This window comes from Sinocyclocheilus grahami, unplaced genomic scaffold (assembly GCF_001515645.1).
Source record: "Sinocyclocheilus grahami isolate Dianchi unplaced genomic scaffold, SAMN03320097.WGS_v1.1 scaffold530.1, whole genome shotgun sequence".
Taxonomy (NCBI): domain Eukaryota; kingdom Metazoa; phylum Chordata; class Actinopteri; order Cypriniformes; family Cyprinidae; genus Sinocyclocheilus; species Sinocyclocheilus grahami.
In genome coordinates this window covers 1,289,284-1,315,410 of record NW_015505709.1, presented here as the reverse complement: position 1 = coordinate 1,315,410, position 26,127 = coordinate 1,289,284, and the positions used below count along the sequence as shown (strand labels likewise).

The following is a 26,127-nucleotide window of genomic DNA, read 5'->3' as shown; positions in this document are numbered from 1 at the left end:
CCAAGGAAAACGTCAAGGACAGACTGAAATTATGCAGGAAGTACAAGGGTTGGACAGCAGAAGACTGGTGCAAAGTTATTTTCTCTGATGAAGCTCACTTCCAACTGTTTGGGACATCTGGAAAATCAATTGTTCGTTGAAGAAAAGGTGTACGCTACCATGAGTCCTGTGTTGTGCCAACAGTGAAGCATCCTGAGACCATCCATGTGTGGGGTTGCTTTTCAACCAAGGGAGTGGGCTCTCTCATAATTCTGCCCAAAAACACTGCCATGAATAAAGAATGGTATCAAAACGTCCGGCAAGAGCAACTTCTTCCAACAATCCATGAGTAATTTGGTGATTATCTGTGCATTTTCCAGCATCATGGAGCACCATGTCACAAAGCAAGAGTGATAAAGAAGTGGCTCAAAGGTTATTACATTGAAATTTTGGATCTGTGGCCAAGCAAATCCCCGGATCTCAATCCCATAGAGAACCTGTGGTCAGTCCTCAAAAGGCGAGTGGACAAGCAGAAGCCCACAAATTGTGATCAACTCAGAGAACTAATAAGGCAAGAATGGATCGCCATCAGTTAGGATTTGGCCCAGAAGCTAATATCCAGCATGCTAGAGCGAATTGCAGAGGTTATGAAGAACAAGGGTCAACACTATACAGTAAATATTGACTCATATTATTTTTGCCAATAAAAGCCTTTAAAACTTATGATATGCTTATCATTGTTTTTCAGTATACTAGAAACATATGGAAAAATAATCTACAAATACTGAAGCAGTAAACTTTGCAAAACACAAAATTTATGTCACTGCCAAAACTTTTGGCCATGACTGTAGTTTCAGAGGTGCCAAAAACAATAACTTCCGATTCATGTGACTTCAGGAAAAGGACATTTTTTGAAAGCCATGATTTGACGTCATCCAGACACGCTGATAAACTAAGTGCATGCATATTTTCAGAGTTCACAGGCAGATAGATTTACATATCATCAGCATAACAATGGAAAGAAACACTGTGTTTCCTAAAGATGGACCCCAAGGGAAGTAGAGAGAAAAGAGTGTAGGTGCTAGAACAGATCCCTGAGGAACACCACAGGTTAGATTGCCTAAAGAGGAAGTGAAGTTTCCTATTTTAACTGAGAAAGTTTGGTTTGTTAGGAAATGAGATGCATTATTATGATTGGTAAATAAATAAAATGGTCACCAATAATGTTAGGGGATCCAGTGCAGTAGGGAAGACTTGCTACCAGAAGTTGAGCAACTTAGTATTACATTTATTTTAATTAAAAACTGTGATATTATATTTTAGCCTCATTTTACCACACTAAAAAAGGTCTTCCACGACAAATTTGTCCTTGGAAGTACAAAAGCTGTACCTTCATGGACCTTGTTTCTTGATCAGTCTTGCTTCCAGTGGTGAAGACGGAGCTGTGCAGATGAATCCACTAGAGGGCGTAACTGACTGTGATTTCAACGGCCAGATCTTCGGATCACTGTGAACATGACAAACCACAGTACATCAAGACCAATAATCAAAAATATCATGCATTTACTTTCTACTTCTGATGAAGCTTCCAGATTTAAAACAAATATTAGTTATTTAGTTTCAGTTATATTTTACACTAAAACCAATAAATCTAACTGATTAACTATTTAATAATGTTTTAATTACATGTCTCGTTTGCTGAATAATTGGTTAATCTTTGTTATAACAAATTTATCTAAACACAAGAAGAATTTTATTCAGTAAGTATTGCCTCTTCGTGGGCATGAAATGTTACAGATATTGGTTAAATAAACTGTGTGAAAGTTATTTGTGTGAAATGCAAAACTTTTTTTAATACTTTTTTATCAGAATATTAACCAACATCACCATTCATCACCTTTGAAAAGGATTATATAAAAAAAACATTAACTGAATCCTGCTTCTACTGACATATTGTGATATTAAGTATTCAATAAAACTGTGTACTTTTTTTTAATTCAGAATTTTCACTGACTCTCTCTTCAAACCTGTTATTGTCACAGTCTGTTATTTTTAACAACCATGCTGCTGTGACATTTACTAGAGTGACGTAACCTAAGATACCTTATGCAGTCACTGTTTTAGAATCACTGTATACTGTATATATCCTAAAACGGTTATGTCAGACTTCAAGGTACCTGAGGTGAGACAAAGTAATCCTAAAGCTAAACAAAATAACTGTGTCTTTCAAGATCACTTAATTTTTGTTGTAGATTCCAGAGGATACTATAAAAACCCAAGAAAAAAAACACTATAAGATGTGTATGTGTGTGTGTGTGGGGGGGGGATACAGGAGGACATTGGACAATTTCTAGGCAAGATTACATACCTGGTCCATACTTCAGCCCACAGTACAGTCAGAAACACTTGATTGTCTCTTGGGGGAAAAAAGAAAAAAAAAAGAAATTTAAACCTGAATAAGAACGCTGCTGGAAAACATTTACGTTTACATTTACTTATTTAGCAGACGCTTTTATCCAAAGCGACTTACAAAGGAGGACAATAGAAGCAATCAAAACTAACAAAAGCACATCAATATGTAAGTGCAAATGACAAGTCTTGGTTAGCCAAAAAGCAGTACACGTAACAAGGTATTGTTATAAGGTATATATAGCCAAAAACTCTACATGATAACACTGCAACCGGAGTTTTTGAAAATCTTCACCCTGGCAGGCGTTTTCAAAAATGTTCAGTTTCAGTGAACTGGTGCTGCATTTGCATGTGGACGAATGGCCTAACCATGTAGAAAAAGCTGCGGTTTTAAAAATAACCACGTTCGTGTGAACAGGGCCCTAGACCCCCTGTCCTGCAAAGTTTAGCTCCAACCCTAATCAAACACACCTGAATCAGCTAATCAAGCTCTTAAGGATCACTTGAAAAATCACAGGCAGGTGTGTTGAAGCATGTTGGGATTAAACTTTGCAGGATAGTGCGTCTCCAGGAGCAAAGTTGAAGATCTAGTGATCACACTTTCAAGAAAACATTTGCTTTGGTTTGTAAAAGGTGTTTTCATACTTGGTTGGGATTCATTTTTGTTTAAACAGGTTTAAACAGCAGGTCGGTTCGGAGTTTTGGAAAGTTTGTCTCATCAATACTCACTGTGTTGTGGGTGTAGTGTTACTGAAACAGTCCAATGATGGCTGTTGTTAACCAGGACACTCGCAGATGCAAGGCCGTAGATTTGTTTTGTGCATTTTTTGGGGGGGGGGGGTTCGGCTGTTACATGATTCCCCACACAAACCAGAGAACTGCTTATAGCTGCTAGTTTCCTCGTTTGTGGTACAATGTCGCCATCTCGTGGGCAACATAGGGGCGACATGTGGGGTTGTAAAGAGATGTTCTATCTTATTAACGAATTCATGTGATTCGATAGATTTTTTTGTGTTTTGGGGTAACACTTGGGCCGAAGCCTTTATTGAACTTGTGAGAGATGAGTGAAGGGAGCTGTGTGGTGACACTGCTTGTGCACTTTTTCTCACTATGTTCCTCTCTGGAGCAGGGAAACACACACTGGGCAACACGGGGAACACTGAAGCCTCTGCCAACTCTGAATGGGAGCTCACTGGCAGGGGGCTGACCCCGCTGACAGATAACCTCTGTTTTTTGAACGGAGGAACAAGAGGGGCAGTACTGGTGTCCGGAGGGCTGACCGCCCATGAACTTGGACTCGAAGCCCCCTGTGGCTGTGCATCTTGAGTCGGAAGGAGTGGGGTTTGGGTTTTTTTTGGCCATGGAGAAGGACATTTCCCCCCAGGGTTTAGAAGGTGGGGGCTCACTTCGCTGCACCGGTGGCTTATGATGACATCACGTAGCAGGGGGGTTTGGGGGCCGCACAGAGGGCGTCTGGCATAAAAGTTTGAAAGCCTCGTCCTCCTTTTTCTTATCATCTCAGAGCAGGGCCGAAGAGAGCCTGGCCAGGCTCGACCGGTGCTTCAGCAATGCGCTGCCTCTCACTGTCAGGGAGACCGGAGAGACTGAGCCATTGCGCACGCTCTCCGACCACCGAGAGAGACATAGAGCACCCGCATGCTTGGACTGCCTGACAGGCATTACGGAGAACGAGGTCGTTCACCGTGACTATCTCTTTCCAGAGATCGAGTGAGGGAACACTGAAGCCTCTGCCAACTCTGAATGGGAGCTCACTGGCAGGGGGCTGACCCCGCTGACAGATAACCTCTGTTTTTTGAACGGAAGAACAAGAGGGGCAGTACTGGTGTCCGGAGGGCTGACCGCCCATGAACTTGGACTCGAAGCCCCCTGTGGCTGTGCATCTTGAGTCGGAAGGAGTGGGGTTTGGGTTTTTTTTGGCCATGGAGAAGGACATTTCCCCCCAGGGTTTAGAAGGTGGGGGCTCACTTCGCTGCACTTGGTTGGGCTTATGATGACATCACGTAGCAGGGGGGTTTGGGGGCCGCACAGAGGGCGTCTGGCATAAAAGTTTGAAAGCCTCGTCCTCCTTTTTCTTATCATCTCAGAGCAGGGCCGAAGAGAGCCTGGCCAGGCTCGACCGGTGCTTCAGCAATGCGCTGCCTCTCACTGTCAGGGAGACCGGAGAGACTGAGCCATTGCGCACGCTCTCCGACCACCGAGAGAGACATAGAGCACCCGCATGCTTGGACTGCCTGACAGGCATTACGGAGAACGAGGTCGTTCACCGTGACTATCTCTTTCCAGAGATCGAGTGATGGCGACCCTTTCTCCAGTTGTTGTCCCATGTCGACCAGGAGTTCAGCCTGGTAAGTGGATAGCAGGGAGGAGACGTTGAGGGCTCTTACTGCCAAAGCCGAGGCTTTATAAGAGGCCTGATGAATGGACGCAGAGAAATGGTCCATCTTGCCAGGTAGAACAGGCTTGGGTGTGGCGAGCAGCCGCCTTGAGAGGGGTTAAGGTGTCTGGCAATAGAGGGCTCACCCATACCAAGATTCGCCATGTCCTTAAACTCCAGACCCGCGAGGTCGTATTTGAGATCGAACGGATCTCCCCAGTAGTGCTTCATATGTTTAGCACATGCTGGGAGGACGCGAAGAAGCTGTTATTTAGGGCTGGGAGGGGGTCTGAGAAATTTTCCGTCGTACACGTCCCTTTCTTGGTCTGACGCATTCTGAAGCGCCGGCCATTCAATATTGAGGCGAGCGGCCGCTTGCTCACAAAACTCGGGGAGGACCGATTGGGGAAGGCAGCGGGAGCATTAGCCTGAGGGGCTACTGATGACGGGATGGCCTCCTCATCGTCTGAGCCATCGAGAAGCCCTGCATCATCCTCGTCCCCGGAGCCGGGCGGCCCATCGATGAAATGGGGATTAGCAGACAAAATATCCTCAAAGGGGATGGGTCACATTGATCGGCCCAGCTCAGAGAGGCCACACCACGGAAGGCACCCTGGAGTGTGCCGGTGTCACCTTTTTCCCCATCCGAGTCAGACAATCCTAAGTCGACGCGCTGAGTAGTGGCCACCTTGAGCCTCAGATGCAGGAGCTTCTTAGGGAGCGCCAAACAATGACTATAGTTCTCCAGGAAATCGATGGCTTCCTGAGCGTATTGAAGACCCATGCAAACTACTCAAAAGGGATGGGGATCCATAGCGGCGATAAGGGCGCCGCACGCGGCTGGGTAGGCCTGCGACTCGATGTCCATGAGGGTAGCCGTGTTCAATTTCGACAGAGCCATGAGTAGTGGACAGTAGATGGAGTGAGGAAAAGGCGAGGTAAGAGGTGGGCAGCCTGGTAATAAATGCGAGCATGGGCGGCTTGCAGAATAAAACAGCTGACCTGGTAAAAATGACAAACATGTCCGGCGGAGGCTGATCCAAAGATGTGTCCTCCTGAAGACAATAGTGCAAGTCAACCAACGAGCTGTGAGTGAATTTTCAGAGAGAAATGTAGCGCGTGCAAAGGCTTTATGCGCTCGTTTAAGGGGCGGTCCCTTACCTGCCATTGGGCACGCGCTCCTGTCTGTCAAGCCAGACTTGGTGCAGTTGGATGCTTCTGCAGAGGTCAGGCACGGATGCCCTTCCCATAGGTGGATCTCGAACACGAGATGATGAAAGAGAACAACTTTTGTTATGTCGAGATCACAAAATAATTAAGTCGTTATCCCGACAAAACAAGAAAGAAAGAAAATTAATAATCCATGGCCTCTTAGGACTTCTGTACATCTCCCTATAGTAAGACAATCTCTGTTCTAGTGTCTTTGAGTGTGCTCTCTCTCAATCAATCAAACGGCACTCATAAAGCGCTCAGCGCTCAGCGCTCTGTTGGTGAAAGTGCGGACTGCGAAGCAATAGTTGGCCGTTACCAATTTGTGCAATGGGACTTTAGTATTTTTGTCTGATTTAATATGACTAACTCACATTCAATTTTATAACCTAATAGTAATAATAATAATAGTGGATTGTATGATAAATGACATCATTATTATCTATTGTAATGTGTTTATGTGATGGCCCTACAAAAAAATAAGGTTGTCCTTGTTTCAGAATGTTGTGGGTGTATGTGATTGCCTGGATGAGTGTGAGATTTCCCAGCCTGAAATTTTGTCCCAGTCCGCCCCTGTATGACGGTGCTATATTTTTCAAATATTGCTATTGACAAAAGGCATCATCGACTGACAAAAACGTTGCTTTCCCTACTAAGCCTTAATAGTTTAATAGTTACCTCTTACAGTGATTTCATATGCATGTAGAAGCAGGTATGTTAATTTATATTATAAGCATCTGAGTTATGCACATTAGTTAGTAAAATAATAATAATAAAAAAATGTATGGACCCCACTGGGCATACACTGTAAAACCTGTAAAACATGTACCGGTAAAACCTGTACCTGTAAAAAATATAAATAAATAAAGCCAAAAAAACTAAAACAACCAATTTACAGACTCTTATATGTTTCCTCTTATATCATCTCTTCCCTTTGTCTTTCTGTCACAGTGTTTTACAGGTATAAAGACAAGGGCAGTATTGTTCACTTCTTTGGATCATCTTTCACCATCGAATCAAACATCAGCATGACTATATGTCAACCATCCCCACCAGTTTTCCTGAGAGTGCAGTGCATTCCTCATCTTCTGAACTCTCAGATGAGCTTATTACTGCCCTTGCTGCAGGGCAGTGGTGGGCAATAATGGAAGTTTCTTCTACTATATCTGAGGAGCCTGAGTATGGGGAGGCCGTACCACCCATGCCTCCCAGGTCCCAAAAAAAGCTGTGCCTGCCTATACTGAGAAGAGGGACCACACCTCATCCCTGGTCTTCAACGATACATCAGCGAAGACTGAGTCCCTGCACTCAGGCTTCTCAGATGCAACTCTGAAGACCACGGAGCAACAAAGGAAGTGGAGGCAGAGGAAGCATCAGGGACCACCTGTGCTTGCTGGGTCTGAGAAGGCTGAGTGTGGGGACTCAGCATTCTCAAATGCAACACTGAAGACCACTAAAGAGGGGAGGCAACAGCAAAGGAAGTGGAGGCAGAAGAAGCCTCAGGTAGCACCTGTGCCTGCTGGGTCCCCACAGGGAGCACCTGTGCCTGATGGTTGCCCCCAGGGACCACCTGCCCACTGGGTCCCAACAATGAGGAAAAGTCAGGATCAGTGAGCATCTGAGGCAGCAACTGCTATGGGCCGCTTATGAACTGGTAGTACCTGCGCCTGCTAGGACCCCACAGGAAGCACCAGTGCCCACCAAGTCCCAACAGAGAGTATCTGTGCCTGCCCCAAAGGTGCAAAGGCTCAAAATCCCTGAGCCGCTGAGACAGGAGTTGCTGCAGTTATCGTCTCGAGCTTCTTATGAGAAGGGAGCACCCATCCCCAAAAAGACCGCAGAGAGACGAAGTCTCAAAATCCCTGAGCGGCTGAGGCAGGAACTGCTGCAGTTGAAGCCTCAAGCCTTTCCTGTACAGGGTGCACCCATGCCTTCCAAGTCCCCACAGGAAGCACCTTTACCCGACAGGAACCCTGTGCATGCCAGGACCCCACAGGGAGCAGGAGTGCATGTCTGCTGGATCTCTGAAAGGAGCAGCAGTGCCCACCAGAACCATTAAGGCAGGAAAACAGAGGCTTGTTGAATATGCCTGTCTATTCCACCTATGGATTACCTATGCCCTCCAGGACCTCAAAAGTGGCGCCTGTGCATTCTGGCACCCTACAGGGAGCACTTGTGACCAAAAGCTCCCCACAACAGGGAGCAAACCACAGAGTCACAGAGCAGCAGAAGCGGAGGGAACAGTGGAGACAGCAGCAGAGACAGCGGAGGCAGCATAAGGCATCAGTAAGTCCCTTCCATCTCTTGTTTTTACTTACTTTCAGATTTATTGGAAAGATTAAACACTGCCTTCACCTAAGCTACTATGTTTGTCTATGTGAAATCATATTACATTATATTTCAAAACAATAGAAGGATATATCTTTAGATTTAAAGAAGCACTTTATAAACCTTCCCAGCATTACATGATTATGGCTGTTCCTTCAACAGGACAATGTAGATGTGTGTGAGCCACCTATGTAAAACATACTGTGTGTGGATGTCGACAAGCCACAGCTGAAGCTTAAAACTGGGGAGGCTGAACCATCAAACCCCACAGCCCATGTCCCAGCTCACCCTGAAGATGGTTAGTACCTTCTATCTCTGTTTTACTGCTACTTTTTTCCACATCCTCTAGTTAAAACTGTGTATTATATTTCAATATGTAAATTTATCTGGGATGAGTATATCCTTTTCAATTCAGAAACCCCCATCATACTGAAATGGTAGAAGCAATTTATCTTTAGATTTTCTCTAAGAATCACTCTCATTAAATCTGCTCAGCGTTACATCATTATGTTTGTTCCTTCAACAGGACAGTGCAGGTGTGGGTCAGTCAGCTCCAGAAAAAAAGGAGCACATGGCAAACAAAATCAGAGACCAACAGCTGGGACCAGGCGGCTTAAAGCATTTATTTAGCATATTAATATGTTTAATGGAATATTTGTAAATATTTAATATTTGTATGTATTGTGTTTACTATAAAAATAAAACATAAACTGTGTATTTATTTATTTATCAAGGACAACACACATCTATTAACACTTGTAACTATTAACATATATATATATATATATATATATATATATATATATATTTCCACTGTGCTTCTCAATTTTGGAAAAGTGTTTTTATGCCCTTCAAAGTCATTTGAGCGTGTATGCCATTTTGCTAAATATGAAATGAATTTTAAATAAAAATAGTAAACGGTGCTTAATTGCTGCATTTTTATCTCTTGATTAAACATCTCTTAAATCAATCAATCCAACGTGAATGTTCAATAGCAAACATGTTGAAGATTAGCAGACAGGTTGTCAACTCATTTTTATTAGTTGTTGTTTATTTAGCAGAAGTAATGCAGGACAAATAAGTAGTACTACAGTAACACTTCAGCTACAAATATGAACTAATATGGAAACAAGTAATCAATAAGTAGCCTAACAGCAAATTTAGTATTAAGATTATGAGGTAATAAAAAAATACCAAATGAGATAAGCCTCGTTTACAAATACTAACCACCTAAAATATATTAAATAATAATCATTTGTGAATCCCATGTGAAGCCCTTACTACTCGTGTTACCTGGTCACCCTTCAGGAGCTATAGTTATTTTGACCATTAAAATGAAAAAAAAAGGATCTTGATCACTAGTAGCTCACACAGAGGGACTATAGGCAATTAAGTGATGCATTTTATGACCATGGTCACAGTAAAACAGACAATTTCTCTTGTCTCAGACAGGTTAATGTTGTGATTAGTATTTAGTTGGTAATTCTTTATAATTTGTTATTGTTTGTCAGTTTCAGTTTTATACAGAATTTAGCTTCGACAAATGATAAGACACAATTTAAAGTATATTTATCGATTTTAAATGTTAAAATTGTCCAGGCTTGATATTTTTTTCTGTGTGTACTGTAAATAAAGGTAGTGAATTGTGAAGATTGAGTTGTGCAAATGCATCCAATAGTGGGCGTAAGTGACCGCGATTTTAAGAGTCAGACATTCAGTCCACTGTGGACATGACAAACTACTGTACATAAAGGCCAATAATCAATAAGATCATAAACATTCTGATTGCCATTATTGTTGATGCTACCATAATTAATATATTATTCCCAGTTATCCCAGTTTTTTTTGTTTTTTTTTACAGTAAGACAGATACATTAAACTAATGAACGGTTTAATAATGTTTTAATTAAATGCCTTTTGTTGAATAGTTTATAAAATCTTTGTCAAATTCTCAAACTCATTTAAATATAATTAGATTACAAAGGCCTTTTATGAGCAAATATCGCCTCGTTGTGTATAAATAACAGTTAAAGTTTCAATCTCAAGAAAGTGCTATATTTGTGTGGAAAGGGTTTCATTAGTCATGTTATTTGATACATTTCAGTCTGTTTAGTGTAAAGCAAAATTAAAAAAAAAATATTATTATTATTTAATTATTGTAAAAAAATTAATTAAATATAAAAATGATTACTAAAATAGCTTTTTTATTGTTTATTTGATGTTTGATTTTTCATTGCATTGGCTGTACCTATTATTTTTTCTTGGCTCAAAGAGTTTATTCGTTTATCAGATCCATCAATAAAACATGATTTTTATTGACGAATCTGTCATGATGAATATGTCAAATGTGCAGTAGGTTTGCCATTATTTACCTAATATTTTTACAGAATATATGCAATATCTACAAATTTTGTGTCCCAAAAAGTCTTGCATGGTGTGTTCTGTTCTTAATCACCATCCAGACATTTCAGAGTGAAGACAGAGACAGTGTTTTAAAACCTAGAGAGTATTTTTACATCATGTATGCGTTCCAGGTCACTGAGCCATGTGAGCATGTGAGAACGTGTCTGTGATGCCCAAAAAATGCAGTCTACCTGTCACTACTGAGACACGACCAAACTAACAGCATAAACTTTTTTTCAGTGTCTTGCGTGTTGCCATTGTATAATGGTGTTCCTCTCCCAGAGGCAACAACGGTAACCCTTAATGGAAAAAATCATGATTTATTGATGAATCTGACTTTGCTCTGGGGCTTGACTACACTGACTGTAGTTATTGCTTCAGTGTGAAGTGATATGCCATTTATCATAGTTCATCTGCTGTGATGGAAAGAAGGGGCAAGATGTCATTTAATTAAAATCCCTAAAATGTGCTTAACAAATTTTTTGTAGGCTCTAATATTAAGACTAAATTGGAGAGGCTAAAGGACTAGTTTTTTTGTTCAGTTGTTATTTATCAGGGTACTTTTAATTTTTAAGATATTTTAAGTTTCTCTATATGCACATAGGCCTACCTAAAATTTTTAACTTGTTATGATTCACAAAGTGAAGTCTAAAATTGATTAAGTGTTTGCAACCAACAAAGGAAAACAACAGCAAGAAAACACACATTTATGTAATGGGACTTTTCATTCAAAACCTTCAGTACTCAGATGGACTAATATAGCCCATGTGACAACTAGCCCCGGTCTCTTCTATGCTCTTTTTTCTTTATATGTGTTGATGTGGAGCAGATGTGGGGAAACCTGCCCTAACCCTCGTCTCAATGAACACGCTTTAGGTCCAAAGTAGACCATCAGGTGGCGCTATTGGCTTAAATGGAAACAGGACACACATGTGCAGAGAGGGCCCAGCACACAAAATTACTTACCTTGGATCTCAGCATTGGAGATCTGCAAGCTGTACTGACTGGTTAATGAATTATTATTATTACACTCTAAAAAATGCTGGGTTGTTTCAACCCAACTTTGGTCAAATATGGACTAACCCAACTTTTGGGTAACATTTTTACATTACATTTTTAACCCAAAAGTTGGGTTAGTCCATATTTGACCCAAAGTTGGGTTGAAACAACCCAGCATTTTTAGAGTGTATTATTATTACTACTACTACTACTACTACTGTAAATTAAATGCAAAATACAGCACATGATGTTAGGACCATCTTTTATTTTCTTAAACACAGCATTTTATTAAAATGTAGAGCCAGTTTCTACATTAGTTTAGCCAAAATCCCCAGTTATTAAGTTATTTCTATAAAATTGTGCATTATTATATTATATCCCCACGACAGTGTAAGAAACCTGTTTTTAAGTATTCTTTTTTTTCTGCTGACAGTGATGGCTAATACTAGTTCATACAGAAATGCGAACATATTATTCTAAACATGTATATGTAAAATGCTACAGTAAAAAATATAGTACACTCTAAAAAAATGCTGGGTTAAATACAACCCAGTGCTGGGTAAAATAGGGACAAACCCAGCAATTGGGCTGTTTTGACCCAGGGTCAAAACAGCCCAATTGCTGGGTTTGTCCCTATTTTACCCAGCACTGGGTTATATTTAACCCAGCATTTTTTAGAGTGTAGGTACCTTTCGATTTAACCGCACAGTACATTTAATTTCACAGTTTAAAGGTTTTAGTGAATTAAAAAGCATGAATTGCCATTGAAAATATGGTAAAAATATAAATATCTATTTTTAGATGACGTTATAATATTAAAACATACATTTATTTACCTCATAATTTCCAGTGAGAGCCTGTAAAATGACGTCCCAGACGTCTCTGCCCGACACATCACTTTTTATAAAAGGCTATTTTATTTATCCTCAGTCGTAGGCCTATTCATTTTAATGTTTTGTTGCCTGCTCCGTTATTATGCAATGTTTATTGCATTATTTTACTACGCGTCATATGTGTTACCTTGACGGGCTTTTGCGTTTCTGTAGCTCTGTTAATTTAGCATGTGCTCTTCTGTTATCAGTAAGTTGTATTTGAAAGTGCAAATCTAATGTAACCTGTTTAAGTATGTTTATAACCTATATTATTCCATTTAATGGATTTTAAGGTTTTGACCTGCAACATAAACGAGCACTAAAATTGCATCCTGTATTATAGTGTTTAAACACTACTGTCAGTGAATTTCTTGCAACCAAGCTGTCTGATTCCCCTCCGTAAATTTTGCAGGATTTATTTTATTTTTTAACAGACAGTGCAGCGACGGGAGCGTTGCTGGTGGGCTCGGAGACCCCTCTGTACCCAAACTGCCACCACTAGTCGCCCCCAGCGCCACGCGTCACATCAAGTCCGTACTTGAACTTGAATCCCATTCCATTCTTCAGAGGCAACCCCTGCCACACACACAGGCGCCGGGTCCTCCCTGTGAACCAGCGTGAATGCGAGACGTAATTGCTCGGGTCGTGATTGATCTGGAGAGGAGGTGTTGTCTTCAGAGGTTCAGCCATTCTGCGCTCTGATGCCAAGCGCACATGGAGGACAGTGCCAAAGACTTCTCTCACCTGGCGAGCCCGCCGTCCACAGATCTTGGATTTTCCATTATAGCAGGACAATAACTGTCTTTATGTTTTAGGGATTTTTAAAGAAAGACTATTTGAATTTTGAGACAGGGTTTTGGGGTTAAAGAAGCTGCTTGCGGGTCGCAGCGCACGCATTACTGTCTCAGGTCAAGTGGCACTTAGTTAATGCTTCACGACAGTCGGATACAATTTAGTCTGTTCACAGAGTACAAGTGCTAGTTTGTGCCGTGATAACGACTAGACTAGCCCGCGAGCGAGCGCAGTGGAGTACCCGGGCTGTGGAGGAAAGTTTGGAGAGCTTCAGGAGCGCGAACATTAGTCCGAGTGTCCGGGAGATGCTGCTGTAAATGCGGGGCGATGTCCCGAAGGAAGCAAGGCAACCCACAGCATCTGTCCCTCACACAGAGGGAGAACCTACCGAGTGAGTACAAGACCTCTGCCACCTTTATCCCACTGCCATTCCCTCATTATTACGCAGTATAAGGGCAAAGAAAACTTTTTCTTTTTTTCTGATTTGCTTTTTAATTTTGCAGTGTTACATGTGTTTTGCACATTTAGGATCATCAGCTCATAAAACCATCAAGTCAAGCATATAAGTTGTTTTTGCAAAATGTAATTATGTGCACTATCCTAACTAAAAAGGTTAACTTAATTACATTTTGCACATTTAGGATCATCAGCTCATAAAACCATCAAGTCAAGCATATAAGTTGTTTTTGCAAAATGTAATTATGTGCACTATCCGGTTAACTTAATTAGAACCGAAAATAATAACAGCAAGCCAAGTTGTAGGTTTACTTATTAGGCTGTATTTATTGATATCTATAACCAACATGTGAGGCCTGTTAGTTGTTACTGTGTTTATTTATTTATTTGAAACACTATCAGTTCATTACTATGATGATACATTTCTCATTTACCGTGAATGATTGATTTGAACAATCTCGGCGTGCTAAACATAACACATACAGTTTTGTGAGACCCACACATTCTGCTCTGTCCCACTCAACACACACACACACACACACACTCACCTATTTTCTGTTATTGTCACACGTATACACAAGCATACATGGCTTATCAAGTTTACTTTATGGAGTTTCTTTAAAAGGCTCCAACTTTGCTGGATAGTCTGTTGTTCATTTACATCTAAAAAACAAAACAAAAGTGCTTATGCGTTTTAATCATAACCACTGTTTAACAATATCAGGGTTCACATGCATGGACCTTGGTGTTCATCGTCAAAAAACAACACACTCCTTAAGTTCATCTTCAATTTATCCTTTTATCTAAGATGCTTTACGCACTCTTTCCACTAGTAAAGCTTCATATAAAAGCACTGAAGTACTCTAAACCCTTAAGTTTTCTTTTTGCCTAGTTTTTTCATTCCCCTAAAAGCTTTTCTTGCACAAGAAAAAGAAGCATAAATTAGTTGCAATGTAAACTTTTCAGAGTGACATAATGCAGTGTTTACATAAAAAAAATCATAAAGACCTAATCTGTCTAATTTATAACAGCTCAATGATATAATCTTTACACAATGTTTACAAGTGTTTATAACATTCATTGTAGCCATAAACAATAAAAGACTAGGAACGTTTATCCACGATTAATACATTGCATATCACAGATATGATTTACCCCGTACACCCATAGTATTTGTGAAATTGAACTCCAAAGCTTCTGTTTTAAATGTTTGTATTTATCAAATAATTCCTGGTAAAAACTTGCAATATTTTACAAATGATTTTATTTTTAGAAATGTTCGCCTTTTTTTTTTTTTACTTTTGATGCTCATTGCGTTATGCCTTGTTATTCATTTTGGTATTTCTGGTTACACTGAGAATGTGGGTACAATGCGAAGGCGTGCCTTCCTGAAAATATCTGATTCAGTAGTGAGTAGATGGTCTTTACACGTCAAAATCTGCACTGTTAATGATGCTTATGTTGCCGGTTTAGAAAACAAAAAGACAGGCGATGAGAAAAATGTGTTGAAGGAGTGGGTGGGCTTACAGAGAGCGGTGGCCTTTAAATTCAATGCACTGCGGGACTGCCGGTATATTTCACCTGATGCTGTTTATTTAGCAGATAGTTAGCTGCTTTTAGTTTTTATTTTCTCAGAATACATTTTTTTTTTGGTTTCTTTCCAGTTGTTGTGACTAATAAATACTAAAACACCTTGTACATAATGATGCTTATGTTGCCGGTTTAGAAAACAAAAACACAGGCGATGAGAAAAATGTGTTGAAGGAGTGGGTGGGCTTACAGAGAGCGGTGGCCTTTAAATTCAATGCACTGCGGGACTGCCGGTATATTTCACCTGATGCTGTTTATTTAGCAGATAGTTAGCTGCTTTTAGTTTTTATTTTCTCAGAATACTTTTTTTTTTTGGTTTCTTTCCAGTTGTTGTGACTAATAAATACTAAAACACCTTGTACATTAGTGCTCGCTTAAATATGTATGTTTGTACAGCAAAACCCGTCCAGTGTACGTTTTTTTTTTTCGAGCAGAATCATTATACTGTGTCTCAAATATGTGTTTAGTTCAAACATAATTAGTCTGGTGGTGTGTGTGTGTCAGTTGGCAAATGTGCAGTTTACATTGTGCGCTCTATACACTCTATCGCATGTGTACAGAGTGTAAACCAACACTTTTTAAGTGGACTCCGTTCAGGTTTGCACGCCAACCTCCATTTCAGTCTTCACAGGCTCTTTCTGGGGTGTCTGTCTGTCTGCGGGGGAAAACCAAAGTGCCCTCATTTGGCTATGTCAATGCTTTTGGCACAAAACATGTCAGTTAGCTGGAGGTTGCACAATAGATTCTGCCCAGAGCGACAAGACCTATAGATCACACTCAGAGAGAAAACCAAGGAACAGGAAAATCAGCATACTTCACGTCTTGAAATAAACGCGGGGCGCACTCTCCGCCCGCATGTACATGTACAGGTGTGTGCATTAAAGAAGTCGCCACGACCTAAAATTGCAGGGCTCTTGCAGAAGCAAATATGGGTTCTTGAGGAAATCTAAGAGGTGAAACCGCTCGTATTTAGATTTCAGCAAACCACCTCAGTGCCAAAGAACCTCGTTAGTTTTTTAGTTTTTTCATAAGTAGCATGTAAATCGTGTGAACATGTATGATTCATTACATGAGTAGTTTGCCTCTGGTTCACTCACCGACTTTTGGACGGCTTGCTTGAAATGGTAAAATGTGGGTGGGGGCCATCCATTAGGGCCCTTACTGGCTCTTAAAAATGTAAAATGATTCTTTAATGGCTGTGAATGTCAGCTCTTTGAATGTTCACATGATGTTTTCCTTGATCATTCAGTGGCCGGTGGTCATCATGCTATTAAAACGCAAGGCATGAACCGCCACACCAAAGGGTGGAAAGGGTCACATCAGCCTTTTACAAGTGGCTCTGTTCTTTAGGAGTGACTTTATGGTGATGTCCACCCTTTTTGTATATGTTAGCACTGCCTTCGAGAGAACTTATTTCACAAACCGTGAGAGCCGAGAGGTGTTTGATGGACGTGTGGTTACCTGCTGATCGGACTCGTCTGACCTGACTTGGCAAATATAATAGGCGAGTCTCTATTCCGCTGCACATTATTTCGGTTTATTTTATGAGTGTCGTGTTTGCTGGTTTGCACAGCTTCAGTGGAGTGTAAATGTGCACGGTTGAAGCTGATAGGGGGTGCTGTAAGTCCTTACGAGAGGGAAAGTGATAGAGACGGTGTATGTTTGTGTGTGTGTTTTCTTTGAGAATCTGATTACTGCCTTCAGGAAACGTGATAACTGTATTTATAATGGTTAATACCCTGAATTGCTATCTCTCCTCCCAAGTGTATCATTCCCACAACAGGCTCAGTATAAATCTCTTATCTTACACTAAAGGTAATTAATTCAATTTATTGGAGTATAGATTTCACCCTGGGGAGCAGTAATAGAGACGCTGTGCCCACTGTGCTAAACATTTCATGTCCTTGCCTCCAACCAACTCTTTAAAATAATATTTGTGGTTCTGAGTTCGAGCACACAGCTTTTTGTGAAATTGTGGGGTTCGGGAAGAGTTGTTAGGGCGCACACGTGCATTTCAGAATCGTGTGCATTTGTTTGGCACACATCCAGAAGCAGTTGACAGTGTATAGGCCTTAAATGAAGATAAGAAACAGACGGTATCAAGCACATGGATAATTTTTTGGGAAATGCACCTGGTGAGCTAAAAAAATCACATTAGGCAAAATCTTTTAACGCATGCTGAAGACGTTAACGGTCCCGCAAATATATATCCCTCATAATCTTTGTTCTGAATGCGCTTAGTGTTCTCTGTCACTGTTATTTTTTATATTATTGCCTTAATTCAGAGCCATAACCACAATAAACTTTACCTCAAATTATTTATTATTACAAATGATGAATCGATTTTCACAGTTATTCAGAATAGTAGATCAGTATTTTTTTTTATGACCATACATCTTATCTCAAATATAAATGGTTATATGCTTTCTTCTATTATTAATGACTCTAATTACTACTGTATTACTAAAATGCTTTTTAATAGAGTATCCTCAATGTTATATATTTGTATGTACTGATTTCCTCTTCACGTAAATCTTTTCCTGTTTTCTTATAAAGTGAGATTCAAAAATCTTAGACCACTAATAAGAGTGCATTTTTTCCCCCCAATATGTTTTTTAAACTGTGCATCATATTATCAACATAACAATTTCAGCAAAAAGGTGAATTTAAAACAAATTACTCTGTTTGCTTTAATAACAGCAGCATTCGAACTGCATGAGCTCCACAGTTTGTGAAAAAAATTAAATAAAAGATCATTACATTGTGCAGCATGATTTGAAAATGTTTCAAAGATTATATCTTATATTTCAGTGCAAGGCAAATCTGACTTTTGGTCTAAAGTTCAAATGATCAGTGCAACAAATCAGCTTTTTTAAATTAGTGAAATAGGAATAGTGAAGAATCTTGCTCATTATTCAGCATATTGTTTCTTGTTTTAAAATGTAATGTTCATTTCCTAGTTTAAATTAGATTGCAGGTCCAAGATTCTAAAAGTAGACTTTTTAATTCCACTGTATAGTGAGCAAACATCTGTAAATTCACTGTAGTATTATTATTCATAGAAAACCTAAGTTGATGGTGTGTGCAATTTATGATATATCGGCTTTCCAGCTTTTTTACACACTTTTTATTTTCTATAAAGATTTGAGTTTCGGCTTCTGATTGAAATATCACAGAACACACACATCATCTGCTGTACACCTGTGACTCTCACATACACCTTCTTCTATTGCGTCTGGCCCGTTTAGGACGCCGTGGCTGCCACCCAAGCACACCCTCCGTGCACAATTCCGTGGGCATTGGGTCCATGCCAAGCCCACGATGTTTGTGTTCTCCTTCTTGGCATCACTCCACTGCTCTGGGGGAGAGCTGCAGACAGCCGAGTGTGTGGCAGCGGCCCGGTGCTGCTCTCGCAGGCGTCCTTCAGATCATTCTGTTTAGATATCACATGCTGCTCAAACTGACTTTGGTCGGCTCTGTGATGGTGGAGGTTCTAAATTTAATACAGATCAAGAATATAGTTTTAAAAGAATTGAGTTGCTCTTCAACTTCAACATGCTCTTCCCATGGCCCCTACAGTCTTAATGATAAAGGTTCCAAAAGGTTTTTTACACATTATTTTTTATTTATGCCACAGAAGAACCATTTTGGGTTCCCCAAAGATCCTTTCAGTAACAGTTATTAAAACAACAGTTTTTTTTTCTTCGTGTGCAGAGTATTTTATAATATAAAGAACCTTTTGTGCATTGAAAAGGTTCCATGGATGTTAAAGTTTCTTCTTGAACCATAGATGCCAATAAAGAACCTAATTTATTTAAGAGCGTACAGCCAACCAGTGTGTGTTTGTCCCTCAGGCAGAGACTGGAGTTGATTTGCTATCGGATCTCATACTGCTGCTGTTTTTTTCTCTGTGAATCTGTTTTGTATCTCAATGTGGTTTTGTGTTGAGTCCGATGCATTTCACAGCAAATAGTGTGCTTTGACTGTTTCGTCATTGACAATAATGCGGGAAAACGGCATTGAGATGCCAAACAGGGAATTCCGTGAGGGTACGAAGTGATAAAGATGTAACTGATTTTCACATACGAAACGGCTGTTTATGACGCTCCTTAACCACTGTTCCCAACGTGCACCTGTGATGCGCTGACAGGCGAGACGACTCATGCCTGAGAGCGTATTTTGAGGCTGTTTTGCGGCTTTTGTAAGCGCTAGATTGTCTGCTGCGACATACCTGTATGGTGCATGTGCACCTCTCCAGCATCCGTCCAGCGTGCAGAGAAGTAGACCGGAAACACAGTTACCACTGCAAGGCTTCGACTGTACTACCTGTCACACACGCACACACACGCACACACACACACACACACACACACACACACACACACACACACACACACACACACACACACTCTCTCCCTACTGATCTTACTGTGCAATTCACAGGTGTTAGTCTATGCTGTGTGAGCTGTGAATTGTGCTTTATGAAGACTGAATCAGACACATGTAACTTGTGCTAATACTAGAGACATTTCTTTTCCATTAACAGATTCTATCCGAAGATTTTTGGACACGCTCAGCTTGAGGCGATTTGTGAGGATAGCTGCAAATGTGTTGAACATTTCGATCCATGAAGTTATTTAAAAGAACTCATTCGTCGTCTGGAGTCTACAGTACATGCAATACCCCAACAAGCAAGTTAATCATGTCTGGACTAGTTTGATAGCCAACAGATTTGTAGCTCACTATAACGGAAGAACAAAAATCACAGACACACCAATAACAATTTGTCATATAGAAACCTTCTATAAAAAAACTAACTAGTCAAGGCAAGGCATATGTATTTATGTTATTGCATATTTTATATAGACCGAAATGTTAATTTAAAATGCTTTACATAATAAAGAAAAAGAGCTTTGAAGAGAGATGTAAAAGTCAAATTTAATAAAATATTTTGTTTGTCATTATTTAGCCACGATCATGTCATTCCAAACTTGGATGTGCCTTTCCATAAAAAAAGGATACATTTTGAAGAATCTTTATGCAGCTCTTTTCCATACAATAACAGTTAAATGTGACAATGCCAGTCAAGCTCCATAAATGACAAAAAGCAGCATAAACATAATCTAATTGACTCATGTTTGGTCTTCTGAATTACCCATAATAGTTTTTTTGTGACAGACTACAATTTAAGACATAATTCACTGAAATGTGTCCTTTTCGTCAGATATGATTTGGAGACAGATGAAGTGGATAACATTTCAATGAACACCTTAAATAACGTAAATTCCCCATACAGAGCTCTGAAATGCTTTCTGAGGACTTATAATATAGTGCTTGATGTGTACATAATGCTTTAAGGAGCTAAAAATGATAACATATTTGATCTACTTTGTGTTTAAGATTCTTAAAAAAAATAACAGCATGAATGACAGGGATAAATAAAAATAATGATGGAATGGTCTTTTAAAAACAGTAGATTAAAAAAAGAAAAGAAACAAAAACGGTCAAAAACTAATTCAAATATGTATTAAAAAGAAAAAAGTATTAATAATCAGTTCAGTTAGTAAAAACTGAAATCAGTGTAATCAGTAAAAATGTCAGCACAGTGGTTAATTTGAGAACGCAAGCAGATGTTTTCAGTCTGGACTTGAATGTGGTTAAACATCTTTTAGAAAATCAGATCATGTTCACCTGTACTTGCCAAACATGAAATATTCTTCACGCCGTTGTAGTTAGCAGCAAATTTTGCAAATCACTTTGGTGAATAGTGAAATATATACAGTATATATAACAAGAAATTGATCATTAAATCAATATTCAAATTTATACAAAATACACTGGCAGGATTTTATCTCAGTTATTTGCAACTATCTGTGGCAAATTGAGCTGTTGCAGCTAAAAATTGATTATTGTAAGCCACTTATTATTATTAATCATAATGTGCCTAAAATAGAGTCATGCATTAATGGATATTTTTTCCTCTAATTTCTCTGCTCTGTTGCAGCAGATCATGACGCAGGGGTGGATCAGTGCCCATCAGAGGGCTCCATAGCCAGTCCTGTGGGCGGAGCCGGAGAGAGTGACCTGCTGACCTGCGGTCAATGTCAAACCAACTTCCCCCTGGGAGATATTCTAGTGTTTATCGAGCACAAAAGGAGACTGTGCCCTGGATCTAGCTCCTGTTTCGACAAACCGACTGACTCCCCGTCCCCCAGACCGCCACGGGCGGAAGTCTGCCGGAGGTCTGGACCGGTAGAGGTTGGGATCCAGGTCACTCCGGGAGAGGAGGAGGAAAAACGACTGACGCCCGCCAGAGGAATCTACCCCAAGCAGGAGGGCATCCCAACAGGTAGGTGTTTTACACTGAGGACTGGAGGAGGGGAAGCTTGGCAGGAGAGAGAAGTCTGTGAAATGACAAACACCCCCACACACACACAAAGATATTTACTGATATGCTTGAAATAGATACACTTATTAAATAAAAACTTATTTGTGGAACTTAAAATTTAACAGACAATTAAACTTTTTTTTTTTTAGCTGGTTACTACATAACATATTTTATTATAGATAATAGTTTGGAATAATTAAGATTTGTACAAATCTTTTAATCTTTTGTAAAAATAAAATTATATTATTTTTTTATATTATTATAAACAATACACTAACATATTATTACATTAATAATAATAATAATAATAAAACAGTAAAATAGTAGCTGTTTTCTGTTTGAATATATTTTAAAATGTAATTTAACTTTCAGCAGCCATGAATTTTTGTTGAATTTGGGATATTTATTTAAGATTCTGTAATAGATAGAAATATAAATGAATTTGAAACAGATTTTTTTTGTAACATTATAAAAGTCTTTACTTTCACTTTTGAGTCCTTGCTGAATAAAAGTGTATTTCTTTCTTTTTTTCTTTCTTTCTTCCTTCCTTCCTTCCTTCCTTCCTTTCCTTTCTTCTTTTTTATTTGTAATCTTACTTAACACAAACTTTGTGTTACAGATGAACAAATTACATTTTTAAATATATTAAAACAGCTTTAATTGTAATAATATTTTAGTGAAAGTGACGTTTTTTCCTGCAATATTACTGGTTTTACTGTATTTTTGATCAAACAAGTGCAGTTTTAGTGAGCATAAGATATTTATATCAAAACCATCAACAACAACAAAGACTTAATTATTCCAAACTTTTGACCGTTAGTGTACAGTATATAATTTTCATTAAAACCAATTCTCTAAAAAAACATTTTTTTATATATATATATATCTTTATCAATCTAATGCCATCATTCCACTGGAACATACTGTCCATGAACTAAGGTTCATGTGTAAACTGAGGTCAATATTTGGTCTCTATAGGTGCTGCTCAGTGATGTACACAGTAGCTTGGTGAACAGGATTTTGCTTCTTAGCTGTTCCTCTATTGTATATTTTAGCAAGGCTGGAATGCTGACCAATTAGAACCCAGGACCAGATCTATTTGTTTGATAAAGGTTCTTTTAAAACCAATTGGATAGTAATTAAAACCTCACTTTTTAAAGGAATATTTTACCCCTAATGAGTATTTTGTCTATGTCTGTTTACTGATCATGTCATTTCAACCCCCGTATTATTTTCTTTCTTCTATGAAACAAAAAGACATCCATTAGGCAGAAGGGCTGAGCTTCTGTTTAAACCGATAGCATCAGTGATATCAAAGCTGATGTGAGGCTTTTAAAGGTGCCATTTTTGAATTGAACACAATGAATCATACAAATGATCTCATTAGTGATTTGTGAGTTCTGGAGGGGAATAAGATTTCAGTAAATACCAAAATAATCGATACATTTTCATCTGTTCATCCCACAAAGCTATTGTACAACTTGGAATATTGCGATTTGGGTATACTTTTATGCTGCTTTTTAGACCTTTTTCCGAACAGCTCAGAAATTCAGCCTTGCTCTTCCTTTTGGAAAAACAAATATTAAAGATAATAACAATAATATGGGGCTGGGGTGATATGAGGCTGCATAAATGATGACAAAATGTTCATTTTTGGGTGAACTGTTAATTTCTCAACACAAACACACATATACTGTTCTGATCGCTTCTCTCTCAAAAGGTCCTTTTCTTTTGACTCGGGCCTTCAAGAGGAATTAATACCCCTTGCATGATTTTATTAGAGCAAGACGCAGCATCTCTCTCTCACTTTCTCTCATCTCTAAGTGAAACATAACAGCCCTGAGTGCGCCAGCAGCTGAAACCAATTCTCGAAGAGGAAAAAAAACCCCTCCAGAAATCCTCACCCGACGTGTTTGGGGGAAATATCATAGTATTAAGAAAAAAGGCTAAGAGAGCCCATTAAAATTCAAGTGCTAAGAGACATAGTGTGGGGATTAATGAAGAAGATTCCTCATTCAGAGGGTTAAAGACTCAGTTTAGCGTGCGGGGCCTGGAGGGGCCACATGTTATCTTCCAGCACAGTGCCGCCCATCCTACTCTCAGCACACACAGCCTGGACAAGGAAGTGCTTCACTTGCTAGTCAGGATATGACAAATAGAGACAAATCAAACACATGCACACGTTTGCTGCCCTACACTAGTCAGCAGGCTTCAGCCTCGTCAATTTAAAAAAAAAACTAAATTATACAAGGTTATTAGTTTTCTGTATTTGTTTGAATGTGCCTTTTCAAAGCTCTTAATCTTGAGGTTTTTTTTTTTTTTATCTGAACTTTTTACCGAACAACTTTGGCTTTAGTTTTGCTTCGTTGACAGAAGTGGAGAAGCCGTCAAGGTTATCCACAGAAATGCAGGGCAAGAAGGTGCTTTAGGCTTGAATTAAATATTTCCAGAGCATGAAAGCTTTGCTCAACACATTAGATTGCCACTTAACTGTCTTAAGTTTCAGCCAAATTAGATTATATTTAATGGGGCTAATTAAATACAATATGGAGCTATGGCGGCCTAGAGGCAAAAGCCGTGCATGCTGTGGGCCAAAACGCCAAACCTGATGGGTGTGCGTTAACCCCTTCACATCTCAGTGGAAATGTTTTAATTAATGCTAGAATGGCTCGTCTGTTCAAAAGTAATTTTAAGATAGCAGTTTTTTTGGTTAAGACATAATTGACACAGAAAAGGCCATTTTGAAAATGTTGTCACTGTTTACTTTAATATTGCTTCGCAAATGGGGAGCAGAGCGGTCACATGTTTAAAAATATGAAATTGAATGGAATCTTTAGGCACTTGCAGGTTCTGATATGATTCAGATTCTGGGAATCATGATCCGATTTTTTTTTAAACTATTAATTAATGAGTTTACTGACTTTGAATGTCACATTTATTCATGCATTGTTATTAAATTACTTATAAATACAAAATGTATGTACAAAATATAAAAATCAATAATGACAAATTAATAATAAAAATGGTATATTAAGAATTCATAATTAAATTAACTTAATTATTAATTAACTAAATACAGCTTCAAAACGTTCACACATACAGTTTGAATATATGTATGCGCAAATAGGATTTGAGAAGATTTTCAGGAAACATTCAGTCTGTTCTTCGCACAAAACTATTGTTTTTAAAATACTTGCAGTGTGTGACTCGTACAGACTTATTTTAGTCATTTTTGGAGCAACAAACCCAATTCACTTTATATGGAAAAGGGCAGCATGAACATTCTGTTAAATATCTCCTTTTCTGTTCTGTGGAAGAAAAATAACTGAGCAAACACCAAAAATGAAAGCCTTATTTAAGTAATCAGTTAAATTAATTAACTACATGTACTTACTATAGGGTCAAAGTTAGGGTTAGGGTACATGTATGTGTGTAACTAAATCGCATTAAAATATTGTTACCTTTTTTTTTACAGTTTTAAATTCTGTTACTTAAAACTCACATATTTATGCCTATGTCAAAAAATGTGTCTCTAAGTTCACTTTTTCTTCGTTCCTCCAATATAGAAGATTCAGACATTTGAAAAGTTTAAAACTAGCTACTACTTCTCATGCTAGGTTTATTTTCGTTAGATAATAGTTGATTTGGGATTAGATGATATGGGATTTCATACATTTGCTGTGTTGAATAATGAACAGGACACCAATTTGCACCGTATTCAAGGGAAGTGCCTATTACCTGCAGTTTTTGATGAAATACCTCCATCAAGTGCATACCAGCATCATTCATGCTATTTTCAAATCCTATCCCTCAGATGTGAAACTGCCCTTAGTTTCTAATCAATCTCTGAACTATCTAGCTAATCATACTCCATGAACGCGGCAGAAAGTGTACCGCATCACGCGTTTGTCCTTTCCAACGCTCCTCTAATCACCTAGCATGCACTCATTTAAATATTAGAGTAGGCTTTAATCATGGAAAGTAATCAGTGTCATGAATATTCATACCGTGCCGGTCTAACAGTCTCATTGTCTCACTCCTGTGCCAAATCGTGTCTTCCTGCCTCTCAGCTGTCTGCTCTGATGGCCCCAGTCTGGCATCAATGGAAAGAAGTTTAAAATAAATACACTATTCACACATGATCCTAAGAGAACAGTGTGTGTGTGTTGTGAGAGAGTTTCTAAAGATGGGAGACTGATCCCTATTTCAAGTGATGAATATTTGCACAGCGGCTCAAGAAGACGCCATTTGCATAATGACTTTGTAGTTTTGCATTAATTAAATTTGCATATGAAACTGCGTTAATT

The 26,127-nt window shown here is 39.1% G+C and overlaps 1 protein-coding gene across 4 annotated transcripts in view; it reads left to right on the top strand.

Annotated features, from left to right (window-relative positions):
• Window positions 1–13,190: 13,190 nt before the first annotated feature.
• The window catches only part of LOC107555305 (B-cell lymphoma/leukemia 11B-like), a 29,303-nt gene continuing 16,366 nt past the window's right edge, over window positions 13,191–26,127 (top strand). For 3 of the 4 annotated variants that reach the window (XM_016238065.1, XM_016238064.1, XM_016238062.1), the window contains exons 1-2: window positions 13,191–13,777; window positions 21,437–21,781. In XM_016238065.1, the coding sequence (XP_016093551.1) occupies window positions 13,714–13,777; window positions 21,437–21,781 (409 nt within the window). In that variant the 5' untranslated portion in view covers window positions 13,191–13,713. The remainder of the gene's footprint in view (window positions 13,778–21,436; window positions 21,782–26,127) is intronic. The other variant, XM_016238063.1, reaches the window with a different exon arrangement.